The sequence below is a fragment of the Pyrgilauda ruficollis genome, unplaced genomic scaffold (genome assembly GCF_017590135.1).
Source record: "Pyrgilauda ruficollis isolate IOZ18807 unplaced genomic scaffold, ASM1759013v1 scaffold420, whole genome shotgun sequence".
NCBI lineage: Eukaryota > Metazoa > Chordata > Aves > Passeriformes > Passeridae > Pyrgilauda > Pyrgilauda ruficollis.
The window spans coordinates 58,012-70,972 of record NW_024525713.1 but is presented as its reverse complement, the minus strand read 5'-3'; the positions used below and the strand labels follow the sequence as shown (position 1 = coordinate 70,972).

General features: G+C 68.2%; 1 protein-coding gene across 1 annotated transcript in view; it reads right to left on the bottom strand.

The window, feature by feature from the left end:
* The window catches only part of DNMT3A (DNA methyltransferase 3 alpha), a 31,893-nt gene that overhangs the window by 5,697 nt on the left and 13,235 nt on the right, over window positions 1–12,961 (bottom strand). The window contains exons 7-16 of the mRNA XM_041477930.1: window positions 10,497–10,643; window positions 5,683–5,898; window positions 5,441–5,599; window positions 5,215–5,322; window positions 4,056–4,212; window positions 3,723–3,875; window positions 3,487–3,531; window positions 2,863–2,942; window positions 2,647–2,759; window positions 118–301 (exon numbers count right to left, since the gene is read on the bottom strand). Of these exons, the coding sequence (XP_041333864.1) occupies window positions 118–301; window positions 2,647–2,759; window positions 2,863–2,942; window positions 3,487–3,531; window positions 3,723–3,875; window positions 4,056–4,212; window positions 5,215–5,322; window positions 5,441–5,599; window positions 5,683–5,898; window positions 10,497–10,643 (1,362 nt within the window). The remainder of the gene's footprint in view (window positions 1–117; window positions 302–2,646; window positions 2,760–2,862; window positions 2,943–3,486; window positions 3,532–3,722; window positions 3,876–4,055; window positions 4,213–5,214; window positions 5,323–5,440; window positions 5,600–5,682; window positions 5,899–10,496; window positions 10,644–12,961) is intronic.

Here is a 12,961-nt window from a genome sequence, read left to right as displayed (position 1 = left end):
TGCCTGGGGGTGAGCAGGGAGGGGCTGGGGGGTCAGTGAGGGATGCCTGGGGGTGAGCAGGGAGGGGCTGGGGGCTCAGGGAGGGGTGCCTGGGGGCCAGCAGGGAGGGGCACTCACAAACTCCTGGTCGTGGTTGTTGGCGAAGAACATCTGCAGGCGCGAGGGCCAGTCCTCCCGCCGCCGCAGCAGCCCGTAGACGCCCTTGTGGCCGCACATGTAGCAGTTCCAGGGGTCCTCCTTGATGGCCGCCTGCGCCGCCCCCGGGCCCACCAGCAGGTCCACGCACTCCACGCAGAAGCACCTGGCACAGGGGACAGCCAGGGTCAGCAGCGGGGCTTGTGCCAGGGCGGTGGCACCGCCGGAATGCCGGCAGCGCCACGGCACGACTGGGCCATCCCCGCTGGGGTCCTGCCCACGCCCACCCCTGCTCTGAGACCACTGGTGTTTGCCAGCTCTGTGCTGGCACTGGGCATTGCCAAAGCTCGGCCCAGCCCTGCAGAGGGACTGTGGCAGCACCAGAACCTCCCCAAACCAGAACGGGCACCACCCAAAACCCCACGACAGGACTGTGGCATCACCAGAACCTCCCCAAACCAGACCTGGCATCACCCCAAACCCCACAGCAGGACTGTGGCAGCACCAGAACCTCCCCAGCCCCACAGCAGACCTGGCATCACCCCAAACCCCATGGCAGGACTGTGGCATCACCAGAACCTCCCCAAACCAGAAATGGCATCACCCCAAACCCCGTGGCAGCACCAAGAGCCTCAGTCCCACAGCAGACCTGGCATCACCCCAAACCCCATGGCAGGACTGTGGCAGCACCAGAACCTCCCCAAACCAGAAATGGCATCACCCCAAACCCCGTGGCAGCACCAAGAGCCTCAGTCCCACCCCAGACCTGGGCCATCAGTGGAACTGCTGAGCTCCACAGCAGTACTGGAGCCTTGCCAGATCCTCCCCCAGCCCTGCAGGATCTCGTCACTGCCAAAACCTCCAAAGCCCCACACCTGGATTGGCATCACCCAGAACTCCATGGCGGGACCATGCCAGTCTGGGGCATGACCCAAACTTCCCCCAGCCCCACAAACCAGGACCAAGGCACCACCAAAGCCTCCCAGTCAAACCACAGCTGGCATCACACAGTCCCCATGCCAGGACTGTGCCATCACCTGGACTTCCCAGCTGTTTGGCAGGCATTGCCAAAACTCCCACAGAGCCACAGCTGGACCAGAACTTTACCAAACCTCCCAACCCCACAGTCAGGCACTGTGGCATCATTGAAACATCCCAGCCCCAAAGCAGGACTGGCATCATCAACAGCCCAGGAATGGCAGGAATGTGGCACCAGGAAAGTCTTGCACTGGGACATCACAAATGCTCCCAGCCCCAAAGCAGGACTGGCACCACTGAATTCAGAATCAATGAAACATCACCAGAACCTCCCACGCTGGGACTGTGGCATCACCAAAACATTGCCAAGCCCCACAGCAGGACTGGCAGCACCCCATTTCCATGCCAGGTCTGTGGCACTACCAAACCCTCTCTAGCTCCACATGAGGACTGAGGCATCACAAGACATCCCAGACCGTGCTGAGGTGAATAAATCCGGCCCAAGCAGTGGATTTGAAATGCAGATTGAGCTGCAGAGGTTGAGCTCTGGGTGGAGCCCCAGCTTGAACTGCTGAGCTTTGGAATAACAAAGAGGACAAGGAAGGGTGACCCAGGTGAATGGACAGAGAGCCAGCAGGAGTTCAGATAACATAACAAAGGAGATAAAGAGAGCTCCTGCCAGCCAGGTGGATGCACAGGAGCTGAGGACTCTGGAGGAACAGTGAGACTTGCAGAGGGGGACACTGAGAGGACAGATCCAGGGGGTTCTTTAGTGGGGATCCCTGCTCAGAGGCACCAGCTCAGGCTGTGTTTGTATTTCTGTGCCATGAATAAATGGATTTACTGAACAAGACATCTGAGACTGCCACTGGCCAGCTGGGCTGGAGCCAGTGGGGGAACAGGGTCTGACTGGGCGTGGGGCCCTGGGGAGCCCAGCTGGGCCATCGGGCCACTGCAGCCACCAGGCTCTGGCCACAGCAGTGACAGGCTCTGGCACTGGCAGTGTGACAGCCCAGGAGGCTCAGGAATGCTCACACTGGGACATTTCCTTAATGACATCACCGAATTCCCACACCAGGACTTGGCATCACCAGAACCTCCCACAGGACTGGCACCACTGAGCATGGTGGGATTGTGGCATCACCACACCCTACCCAGACTGGGACATCAAAGCGTGACACGGGGACAGTGCCACCACCAGAACCTCCCTGGCACCACCACACCTGCCTGCTCCTGTGCCACAGACCACAGCACTGCCAAAACATCCCAGCCCCAAACCAGGACTGGCTGAACTCCTATGCCAAGACTGCAGCATCACCAAACCTTCCCAGTCCCTTACCGAGACTGGGACATCACCAAAACTGCCCAGTCCCACACCAGGACTGGCATCACCAAAAGCACGTGGCAGCAATGTGGCAACACCAAACTTGCCCAGCCTCACTCCAGACAGGAGAGGGGCCCAGTTGCAGCCCAGTCCTGGTTCCAGCCCAGCCCCGTGGCACCCCCAGCCCCTGGCCCCCAGCCCCGTGGCACCTGCAGCAGTTGTTGTTGCCACACATGAGGACCTCTCGGCCACCACAGCAGATGGTGCAGTAGGACTGGTAGCCATCGTCATCGTACTGGTATGCACACTCCAGGAAGCAGTTCTGGGGACAGCCAGGGTGTCACTGCGGGCCTGGGGACACTGGGGACCCCACCTCAGGGTAGGGCAGACCCTGTGAGCCCCCCAGGCCGTGCCCCACACCGTACCTTGCAGTTTTGGCACATCCCCCCGATGAACAGAGGGTGCTCCAGGGTCACGTTGAGGCTCCCACAGGAGATGCAGATGTCTGGGGGAGAAGGGGAGACATGGTCCTGGCACCCCACACCAGCGTGGGGACACCCCGAGCCATCACCCTGTCACCCCATGCCAGCATGGGGATACCCTGACCCATCACCCTGGCACCCCACATCAGTGTGGGGACACCCCGAGCCATTGCCCTGGCACCCCACCCTGGCATAGGGACATCCCAACCCCAGCATGGGGATACCCTGACCCATCTCCCTGGCCCCCCACACCAGTGTGGTGGGGACACCCCAAGCCCTGTCCTGCAGTCCCCAGGACACACTCAGCCCATGCTGGGGTCACAGCAGAGCTGGGGACCAGCCTGGGAGCAGCAGGCAGGACTCCAGCCCCACCCCAAACCCCAACACCCACGGCAGTGCCCTGGGGGTCCCTGCCACCATGCAGGGTGGGCCACTGCCACGTCACGGCTGCTGAGGGGTGGGACAAGGCTGGCCTTCTTCCCCTGAGCTGCCCCACAGCCCTGAGTGCCCCCCGTGCCCTGAGGTGCCCAGGACAGACCCCCCAGCCGTGCCCAGCCCCGCACTCACCCTCGATGTTCCTGCACTTCTGCCGCACCTCGTACACCAGCCGCTCTGGGGGAACAGGGGGTCAGGGGGCTGCCCCAGCCAGGGCAGCCGGGGGGGGTGAAGGGAGGGACCCCCGGGAGGGAGGACCCCGGGGGAGAGGGGGCCCGGCCTGGAGCAGCTCTTGTGCCCCACGCCGCAGGGAGCAGGGCCAGAGCAGCCCCAGGGGAGCAGTGCTGGGCTCGGGGCAGCCCCGGTACCTCGGGTGCGCTCGTCGATGATCTCCTTGACCTTGGGCTTCTCCTGGGTTGTGCTTTTCCGGGGTTTTTTGGCGGGCGGGGGCGGCGCGTAGGCGGCTGCTTCGGGCTCCACCCACATCTCCGTGTAAACTTCTTTGTAGGGGTTCCTCTCCTCTGTGGGACCGGGGGTCACCAGTGGTGGCATCAGTGGTGTCCCCGCTTTGGGTCACATCGCCAGGGTCCCCCCAGCAGGGTCCCAGCCCCCCGGGACCTCCCTGCCCAGGCCCGTGGCACCCTGGTGACACCCGAGCTGATGGTCCTGGGTGAGAGTCCCCTGTCCCTGAGCCCGCTCACCTTCGGGGGGCTCCAGCCCCTTGGGGCCCGAGGGCTGGAAGCCGCCCAGGGCCCACTCGATCATCTGCTTGTTCTGGATCTCCACCACCTTGGACGTGTCTGTCTCGTCGTTCTCAGGGCACGCAGGGAAGATCTTGCCGGCCCGGCTGCTGGCCACCTGTGGGGTGCAGGGGTCACCTCGCCATCCTCGGCCCCCTGGCTGTCCTCACACTGCCCAGCCAGGCAGGGCCCGGCCTCGGGGGGACCACCACGGCCAGGAACCTCCACAGGAGACCCCCAAAGGCAGGATCCCCCCCAGTCTGGGACAGCTGATCCCCAAGGTCTCCTTAGAGAGCACAAATGTCCTTGGGGGGTCCTTAAAGAGCACAAACGTCCTTAGGGGGTCTCCCACACCCCCACGCCTTTTCAGAGACCTCCAGGTGGGGCAGGGTGGAGAGGCAGCTGCTGCTTCCACAGATGGAGCCAGTGCCCTGGGATGTCCCCACCCCCGGCCCAGGAAAGTCCCTGCTGTCTTGGCAGTGTCCCTCCCCCGGGGCTCAGCAGTGTCCCTGCTGCCTTGGTGGTGTCCCCCTGGCTCAGCAGTGTCCCCTGCCCATGTCTCGGCAGTGTCCCCACGGGGGGCTCAGCAGTGTCCCCACCCGGGGCTCAGCAGTGTCACTCCATGGCTCGGCAGTGTCCCCCTGCCTTGGCAGTGACCCTGTGGCTCAGCAGTGTCCCTCCAGGGGCTCAGCAGTGTCCCCACCCGCCTCAGCAGTGTCCCTCCCGGCCTGGGCAGTGTCACTCCACGGCTCAGCAGTGTCCCCACGGGGTCTCAGCAGTGTCCCCCCCTGCCTCGGCAGTGTCACTCCACGGCTCGGCAGTGTCCCCGCGGCTCGGCAGTGTCCCCACCCGGGGCTCAGCAGTGTCCCTCCAGGGGCTCAGCAGTGTCCCCCCCCGCCCGGGCAGTGTCACTCCATGGCTCAGCAGTGTCACTCCATGCCTCGGCAGTGTCCCCCCCGCCTGGGCAGTGTCCCCCCCAGCCTCGGCAGTGTCACTCCATGGCTCAGCAGTGTCCCCCCCGCCCGGGCAGTGTCCCCGCGGCTCGGCAGTGTCCCCACGGGGTCTCAGCAGTGTCCCCGCGGCTCGGCAGTGTCCCCGCGGCTCGGCAGTGTCCCCTCACCTGCAGCACCTCGTAGATGGCCTTGCGGTACATGGGCTGCTTGTTGTAGGTGGCCTGGTGGAAGGCGCTGGCGAAGGAGCTCAGCGGCAGCAGCTTCTCCACGCACACCTGGGGACAGGACAGAGGCGGCCGTGGGCACACGCCCGCCCGCCGTGCCCCGGGGGGGGGCCCCCCCCCCCCCCCCCCGCCGTGCCCCGCCGCGCCCCGCGGCCCGCCCGCCACTCACCACCGAGAACTTTCCGTCGCCGAACCACATGACCCAGCGGGTGCCCTCGGCGGCGCGGCTGCGGCCGGTCATCCACCAGGACACGATGCGGCCGGGCCACCAGGAGAAGCCGCGCAGCTTGCCCCACACCAGCTCGCCGATGCCGAAGCCGCGGCCGTCCTGCGGGCAGGGCACGGCGGGGCTGAGCGCGGGCGCGCCGGGCCGGGCCCCGGGGCCGAGCGCGGCCGCGCCGCGGCCCTCACCTCGTACTCGGGCTCGTCGTCGGCCGACTTGGAGGCGTTCTTGTCGCCCGCCTCGGCCACGGCGGGCTCGGGCGTGGTGGCCACGCTGGGCGAGGCGGGGTCGGTGGGCTGCTGCGGCCCGGGCGGCGGGCTGGCCTCCTCCTCCTTCTGCGCCTCGGCCCGCGCCGGCTCCTCCACCACGTTCATCACGGCGATCACCTTGGCCTTCTTCTCGGCCTGCGAGCACGGGGCGCGGCGTGGCACGGCACGGCACGGGGCAGCTCCCGAGACTCGGCTTCCCCCGCTGACCCCCGGGACTTACCCCGGGGCCCACGCCAGGACCTCGGCACTCATCCCGGGACCCTCTGTGCTCATCCCGGTACCGGCTGTGCTCATCCCGGTACCACCTCCGTGCTTATCCCGGTACCTCCCGGGCCCATCCCGGTACCCCTCTGTGCATATCCCGGCACCCTCGCAGCTCATCCCAGTCCATGTCACCCTCTCCAGGTCCCCCCCCCGAGCCTCCCCGTCCCCGGCGGGATCTCCCCGCGCGGCAGGGCGCTCCGGCCCGCGGTGGTGCCGGTGCCGGTACCGTACCCGCGGGGAGCGGCCGGGCCCGGGCCGGGGCGGAACGCGCGGAGCCGGAACGCGCGGAGCCGGCCGGGCCGGTGCGGGTCAGCCCGGCGGCCCTTTGTCTGGGCTCCGGGTCACGTGGTGCCTCCCGGCCCGGCTGGTTGGCTGCGGTGGGGGGCGGTGGGGGGGCACGGGTCGGACCGGAACCGAAGTGGAACCGAAAGGGCCCGAGTGGAACCGAACGGAACCGAAAGAACCCGAGCAGAATCGGAGTGACCGAGAGCAGCCGAAGAGACCCGAACGGCGGCCGGGCCGGACGCGAGGAGAGCGAGCAGGACCGAAAGGTTCGAGAAGAACCGAGCGGAGCCGAGAAGAGCGAAGACAGCCGAGCGACCTCCGGGACGGATCCGAGTAGAACCGAGCGGTTCCGAGCGGAACCGAAGGAAGCCGAGCGGACTCCCGGCACGGAACCTAACGGAGCCGAGCGGCCCCGAGCGCTCCGGCCCGGTCCCGCTGCCCCGCGTCCTCCCGCTCCGGCCCCAGTCCCGCTCCTCGCCCCGGCCCCGCTGTCCCGCCGGTGCCCCGGTGCCGGCCCGTCCCTCCCGGTACTCACGGGCCCGCGGCCGTGCTCCGGTCCGGGCTGTGCCTCACGCCGCGGGGCCGCTCCCGCCGCCTTTTGTCCCGGGGCCGCGGCCCCCCGGCCTTTGTGCGGAGCGCCGGGACGGGGCGGGGGCGCCCCGGGGGCCTCGCCCCGCACGGCGGGAGCCGCCCCCGCCCCCGCACCCGTGTCCCAGTGCCACCAGTTGGGGACTGGGAGGGGACACCGGGCAGTGGCACCGGCCGGGAGGGACACCGGGCTGCGGTGACACTGCCCGGGCCGGCCGGGATGGACACCGGGCTGCGGCGACACTGCCCGGGCCAGCCCAGTACGGTCACTGGTCTGTGCTCACTCTGCCCAGTTCAGCCCAGTACGGTCACTGGCGGGGCTGGCCCCGGCCCGCTGTCCCGGTTCGGCCCGGTTCGTCCCGGTACGCTCGGGGTCCCTGCACGCAGTAAGGCCCTGCCCCCACGTGCCCTGCCAGCCCCGGTGTCCCCGGTGTCCCCGGTGTCCCTCCGGGACCCCTCTGTGTGCAAACGGGGGCTGGTGTCACCTCGGGGGGCAGCGGGACCCCTGCCCCGCCACCCCCTGCTCGGGGGTCCCCGGGCCACCCCCTCATCCTGGGACCTGGGGGGACCCCAAGGGACCCTGAGCACGGCGGTGCCGCAGTGCCACCCTCGGGGTGCTCCCCGGTGACAGCGGGGTGACAGCAGGGACACCCCGCCTGCTCCAGACCAGCCCGGGCTCTGGGGACCTGGCATGTCGGGGGACACGAGTGGCCTGGGCCACAGGACACGGGGTGGGTGACACCCGGAGTGTCCTGGGGCAGGGTCACAGCAGGACCTCGTGACAGCAGTGTCCCGGGGGGACAGGAAATGTCCCATCGCCGGTCGTTAAGGGACATCGGCTGGGTATCCCCCTGGACAATTGTCACCAGCGATCTCTGCCCCGGGGCCACCGGCAGCTCTGGCAGCCCTGCCCTCCCCCACCCCGAGCCTCAGCTCCATCCCCCATCCCTGTCCCTGCCTCACCCCCACCCTCATCTTCATCCTCATCCTCATCCTCAGCTCCATCCCCCACCCCTGTCCCCGCCTCACCCCCACCCTCCTCGTCATTCTCATCCTCATCCTCATCCTCAGCTCCATCCCCCATCCCTGTCCCTGCCTCACCCCCACCCTCCATCTTCATCTTCATCTTCATTCCACCTGCACTGCCATCCCCATCCCATCCCCATTCCACCCCCATCCCCATCTTTCTCTCACCCTCATCCCCTCTCCATTCCATTCCATTCCATTCCATTCCATTCCATTCCATTCCATTCCATTCCATTCCATCCTCACCCCTGTTCCTGCCCCATCCCCATCCCGTTCCCTCCTTCATCCCTTGCCCCATCCCCTTCATCTTCATCCCAACCCCTGCCTGTCCCCAACTCCACAGCTGCCACGGGTGGGGGTCCCAGCCTAAGGGGTCCCAGCGTGGACACGAGAGGGACAGCGCCTGCCCTGGGTGTCCCTGTCCCCAGGTGTCCCTGTCCCTGCACTGGCCCCAGGTGTCCCTGTCCCCGTGTCTGTGTCACTGCACTGACCCCGGGTGTCCCTGTCCCCAGGTGTCCGTGTCACTGCACTGATCCTGGCTGTCCTTGTCACAGCTCTGGCCCCAGGTGTCTGTGTCACTGCACTGACCCTGGGTGTCCCTGTCCCCATGCCAGCTGCACCCCTCAGAGGCTGAGGGGTGAGGAAGAGGAGGCCAGGCTGGAGGGGGCTGGGTTGTCCCCGTGCTCACAGTAGCGGGGCTGGTGACCCCAGCAGAGACAGATGGTGGGGACTGTCCCCAAAGTGGGACACGGGCAGTGGGTGGCACAGCAGCTGTGAATGGTCACTGGGCCACCAGCCAGCTCTGCTCCCTGAAATCACAGCCCAGGAGTGACCAGTGACAGCTCTGGAGGCCCTCGTGGTTTGGGGACCTGCACGGTTTGGGGAGCCCCACGCAGAGGAACCTGCCAGTGCCCAAGGGCTCCGGTCTGGGGACATGGGGCAGGACAGGGGGCTGTGCCCAGGACCCCTCCTGTGCCCTGTGGGGCACTGTGAATGTAACAGCTGTGTCCCATGGGGACACCGTGGCCGTGTCAGCCATGCCTGTGTCCTGTGTCCCATCTGGACATACCAGCTGTGCCCTGTGTCCTGTGGGGACACTGTGGCTGTGTCAGCCATGCCATGTGTCCTGTGTCCTGTGGGGACACCGTGGCCGTGTCAGCCCTGCCCTGTGTCCTGTGTCAGCCATGCCCTGTGCCCTGTGTCCTGTGGGGACACTGTGGCCGTGTCAGCCATGCCCTGTGCCTTGTGTCCCATGGGGACACCGTGGCCATGTCAGCCATGCCCTGTGTCCTGTGGGGACACTGAATGTACCAGCTGTGCCCTGTGTCCTGTGGGGACACTGTGGCTGTGTCAGCCATGCCATGTGTCCTGTGTCCTGTGGGGACACCGTGGCCGTGTCAGCCCTGCCCTGTGTCCTGTGTCAGCCATGCCCTGTGCCCTGTGTCCTGTGGGGACACTGTGGCCGTGTCAGCCATGCCCTGTGCCCCACGGCACGGCCTGGCCATGGCAGCCATGCCCAGTGGCACGCCCTGGCTGTGCCACTGTCCCTGTGGGTGCCAGCAGGAGGGTGCTTGGCAGCAGGGCTACAAATAGCGCCAAGGAGGTGGCACAAGGGGACACACTGCCAGCGAGACCCGCTGGCAGTGGGGACAATGGGCTGAGGGGTGTGACGGGGACCCCGGGGCGCCCGCAGAGCCCCTGTCCCTGCCGCCCACGAGTGGCCGCTGGCACTGTGGCTGCCAGGCTCCTGCCACGAGCCCGGCTGTGTCACAGGCCGGTTCCCGGGGAAACCGGCAGGAACGGGCGGCACATCCCGCGGGAGAACGGGCTGCTGCCCACGGCTGCCCACACCGACCCCGAGAGAGGGCAGCCCCGGGGGCACAGGGGTGAGGAACGGAGCTGGGGGCCACACTTGGGTGCCAGTGGGGCAGCGACACCACCGGCAGCACGGAGCACCCTTTCCACCAGCCCTGTGTGCCCACCCGAGCCCCCTGTGTGCGCCCACCATCCTCTGTGTGCCCGGGCTCTGTGCCACCATCCTCTGTGTGCTCGGCCAGTCCTGGCCCATGCTCTGTGCCACCATCCTCTGTGTGCCCAACCAGCCCCGGCCCATGCCCTGTGCCACCATCCTCTGTATGCCCATGCTCTGTGCCACCATCCCCTGTGTGCCCGGCCAGTCCTGGCCCATGCTCTGTGCCACCATCCCCTGTGTGCCCGGGCTCTGTGCCACCATCCTCTGTGTGCTCGGCCAGTCCTGGCCCATGCTCTGTGCCACCATCCCCTGTGTGCCCGGGCTCTGTGCCACCATCCCCTGTGTGCCCGGCCAGCCCCAGCCCATGCTCTGTGCCACCATCCTCTGTGCCCGGCCAGCCCCAGCCCATGCTCTGTGCCACCATCCCCTGTGTGCCCGGGCTCTGTGCCACCATCTCCCCTGTGCCCACCCAAGCCCTGTGTGCAGTGGCCATCCCCAGTGTGCCCGGCCAGCCCCAGCCCGGGCTCCGTGCCACCGACGCGTGGGACCCTCGGGGCTCAGTGGCCGCGCGGTGCCACCCCCTGGTGCCAGCCCTCACCTCCCGCTTCCAGCGTGCCAGCCACTCGTCGCGCTTCCTCTTGCTGATGTAGTAGGGGTCCCCGGCCTGGAAGGTGTGCCGCTGCATCGGCCGCTGCCGCAGGCTCGACTCCCAGCCCAGCCCGCCGCGGAGCCGCCCGCGCGAGCCCTGCCGGAGACAGCGGGGTGAGGGCACTGCCAGGGCCAGCCACGGCTTGGGGATGGCACAGGGGACACAGCAGAGCTGCCCGGGGGACACCTTGTGCGTGGGGAGACGGGCAAGGGGGGCACGGCCTGCCTGGGCACACGTGGGCACATGAACGTGGCCTGGCCCACGTGTGTGCCAGGAGCTGGTGTGCAGAGATGTGATGCTGGGCAGGTCTTCCCTGTGGGGTGGTGATGCCCTGGCACAGGGTGCCCAGAGATGCTGTGGCTGTCCCTGGAGCCCTGGCAGTGCTCCAGGGCACACTGGACATGGCTCAGAGCAGCTCGGTCCAGTGGAAGGTGTCCCTCCGTGGATGAACTCCGAGGTGCCCTCCAGCCCAAACCAGTCTGGGATTCAATGATGCGGATGCCATGGCATCACAGCTGCACTTGGTGGGCACCACCAGTGCCATCCAGGCACGGATCTGCCCCAAAGCAGACCCAACACACTGTGCCCAGAGAACTGAGGGAACTGAGGAGAGGGCTCAGCAGGGTTGGAGGGGGTCACTGACCTGGCACATCCCAGTGCCACCAGTCCCCAGCACAGCAGCAAGTGCTGCCCAGTGTCTGGCTGTGTGGCATGGGAGCCCAGGACCCCCCAGGACCCCCCATCCTGTGGGGATGTGGGCCCTGCTGCTCCCCCATAGCCACCGGTGCCAAGGGAGAGGGGGAGATGGTACCCATGGGCACAAGGAGCACCATACTGCCTGGTGGGCTCTGGGGCTGTGCCCATGTCCTGGGGTGGGCTGTGCCCATCTCCGGGGGTGGGCTGTGCCCATCTCCTAGCGGCGTCAGCGTGGGGCCGTGGGACCCCGCGGGGCGACGGGGCCCACCCGGGACTCCGAGGGGAAACGGGGCCCACCCGGGACTCCGGGGGGACACGGGGCCCAGCCAAGGCTCCCCCGGGACGCGGGGCCCAGCCAAGGCTCCCCGGGGACGCGGGGCCCGGTAGCCCGTGCCGAGCCCCCAGCGCCGGGCCCGGTGGCGGGGCGCTGCCGGGTGGGCGCCGCCGCGGGGCCGCGGCTCTGCCCCGGTGGGGTTTGGGGGTCCGGGGCAGGGACCCCCCCGGCGGGCAGGGGAAGCGGCGCAGCCCCGCTGCTTCCTGTGCTCTCGGCACATCCGCAGGTCTGCCGAGGCGCTGCCAGGAAAGCGGCTAAAAATAACCCCGAGGGTTTCGGGGGGTGAGAACCGCCGGGGGAGCGGGGGCGGCCGCGGCAGCGGGGCGCTGCTGGCTGGGCGGGGGGCTCCCACCCACTCACCCACTGCTGGCACCCCTTGGCACTCGGCCCTGGCTGCTGGGCACTGATGGCCACGCTGGCACAGAGCCTGGGCTGACCAGTGTGACACCGGCATGGCACCCTGCAGCTGGCACGGGGGGATCCAGCCCTCCCGTGGCAGCTGGAGCCCCCCAAAGCAGCAAGGCCGGAGGAGGAGAGCAGCCCAGAGCTGTGCTCTGAGCGCTGGGGGACAGCAGGGGACAGGGGGGAACAAGGGGGGGCATTGCAGGACACTGGGACGGTAGGGGACACACTGGGACACGGGGGAGCAGAGTGTCTGTGCACTCCAGGTGTGCCCAGGCATCCCATCCTCATCCACAGGGGTCTCAGGGGGGAAACTGAGGCACGGGAGAGGGGCCTGTTCTGAGATGCCGGTCCCCTCTGTCACCGGGACTGGCCACACCGGGGGGCACTGACTGCAGCGGGGATTTCCCGTGGCTCGTCCCAGGCACGGGATCCACGAGCCCCGGCAGGGTCCGAGCCCGGCGCTGGAAGGTGCCGGTGACCCCGGCCCGGAGCGTGGAAATGGCTCCGTGCGGGAGGGAGGGAGGGAGGGAGGGATTGAGGGAGGGATGGAGCTCGCTGGCACCGCTGCCCCCGGGCCCTGGCAGCGCCGGGACACCGCACCCGGCCGTCCCCGCACCGCAGCCGGGTCCGGCCGCCCTCGGGCCCCCCCGCTCCCCCCGAGCGCGGCTGCGGCGCTCCCGCGGCTGCGCCTCGTGACTGCGGCAGCATCTGCAGCGTGCGGCTCATCCATGCATCCATCCCGCCATCCCTGCCTCTGCCAGCGCCGTCCCTGCCTCTGCCAGCTGCATCCCTGCCTGCCCCAGCCATCCCTGATCCCTGCCTGCCCCAGCCATGCCTGCCTCTGCCAGCTGCATCCCTGCCTGGTCCAGCCATGCCTGCCTGCCTCTGCCAGCTCCATCCCTGCCTGCCCCAGCCATCCCTGCCTGCCCCAGCCATGCCTGCCTCTGCTAGCCCCGTCCCTGCCTCTGCCAGCTCCATC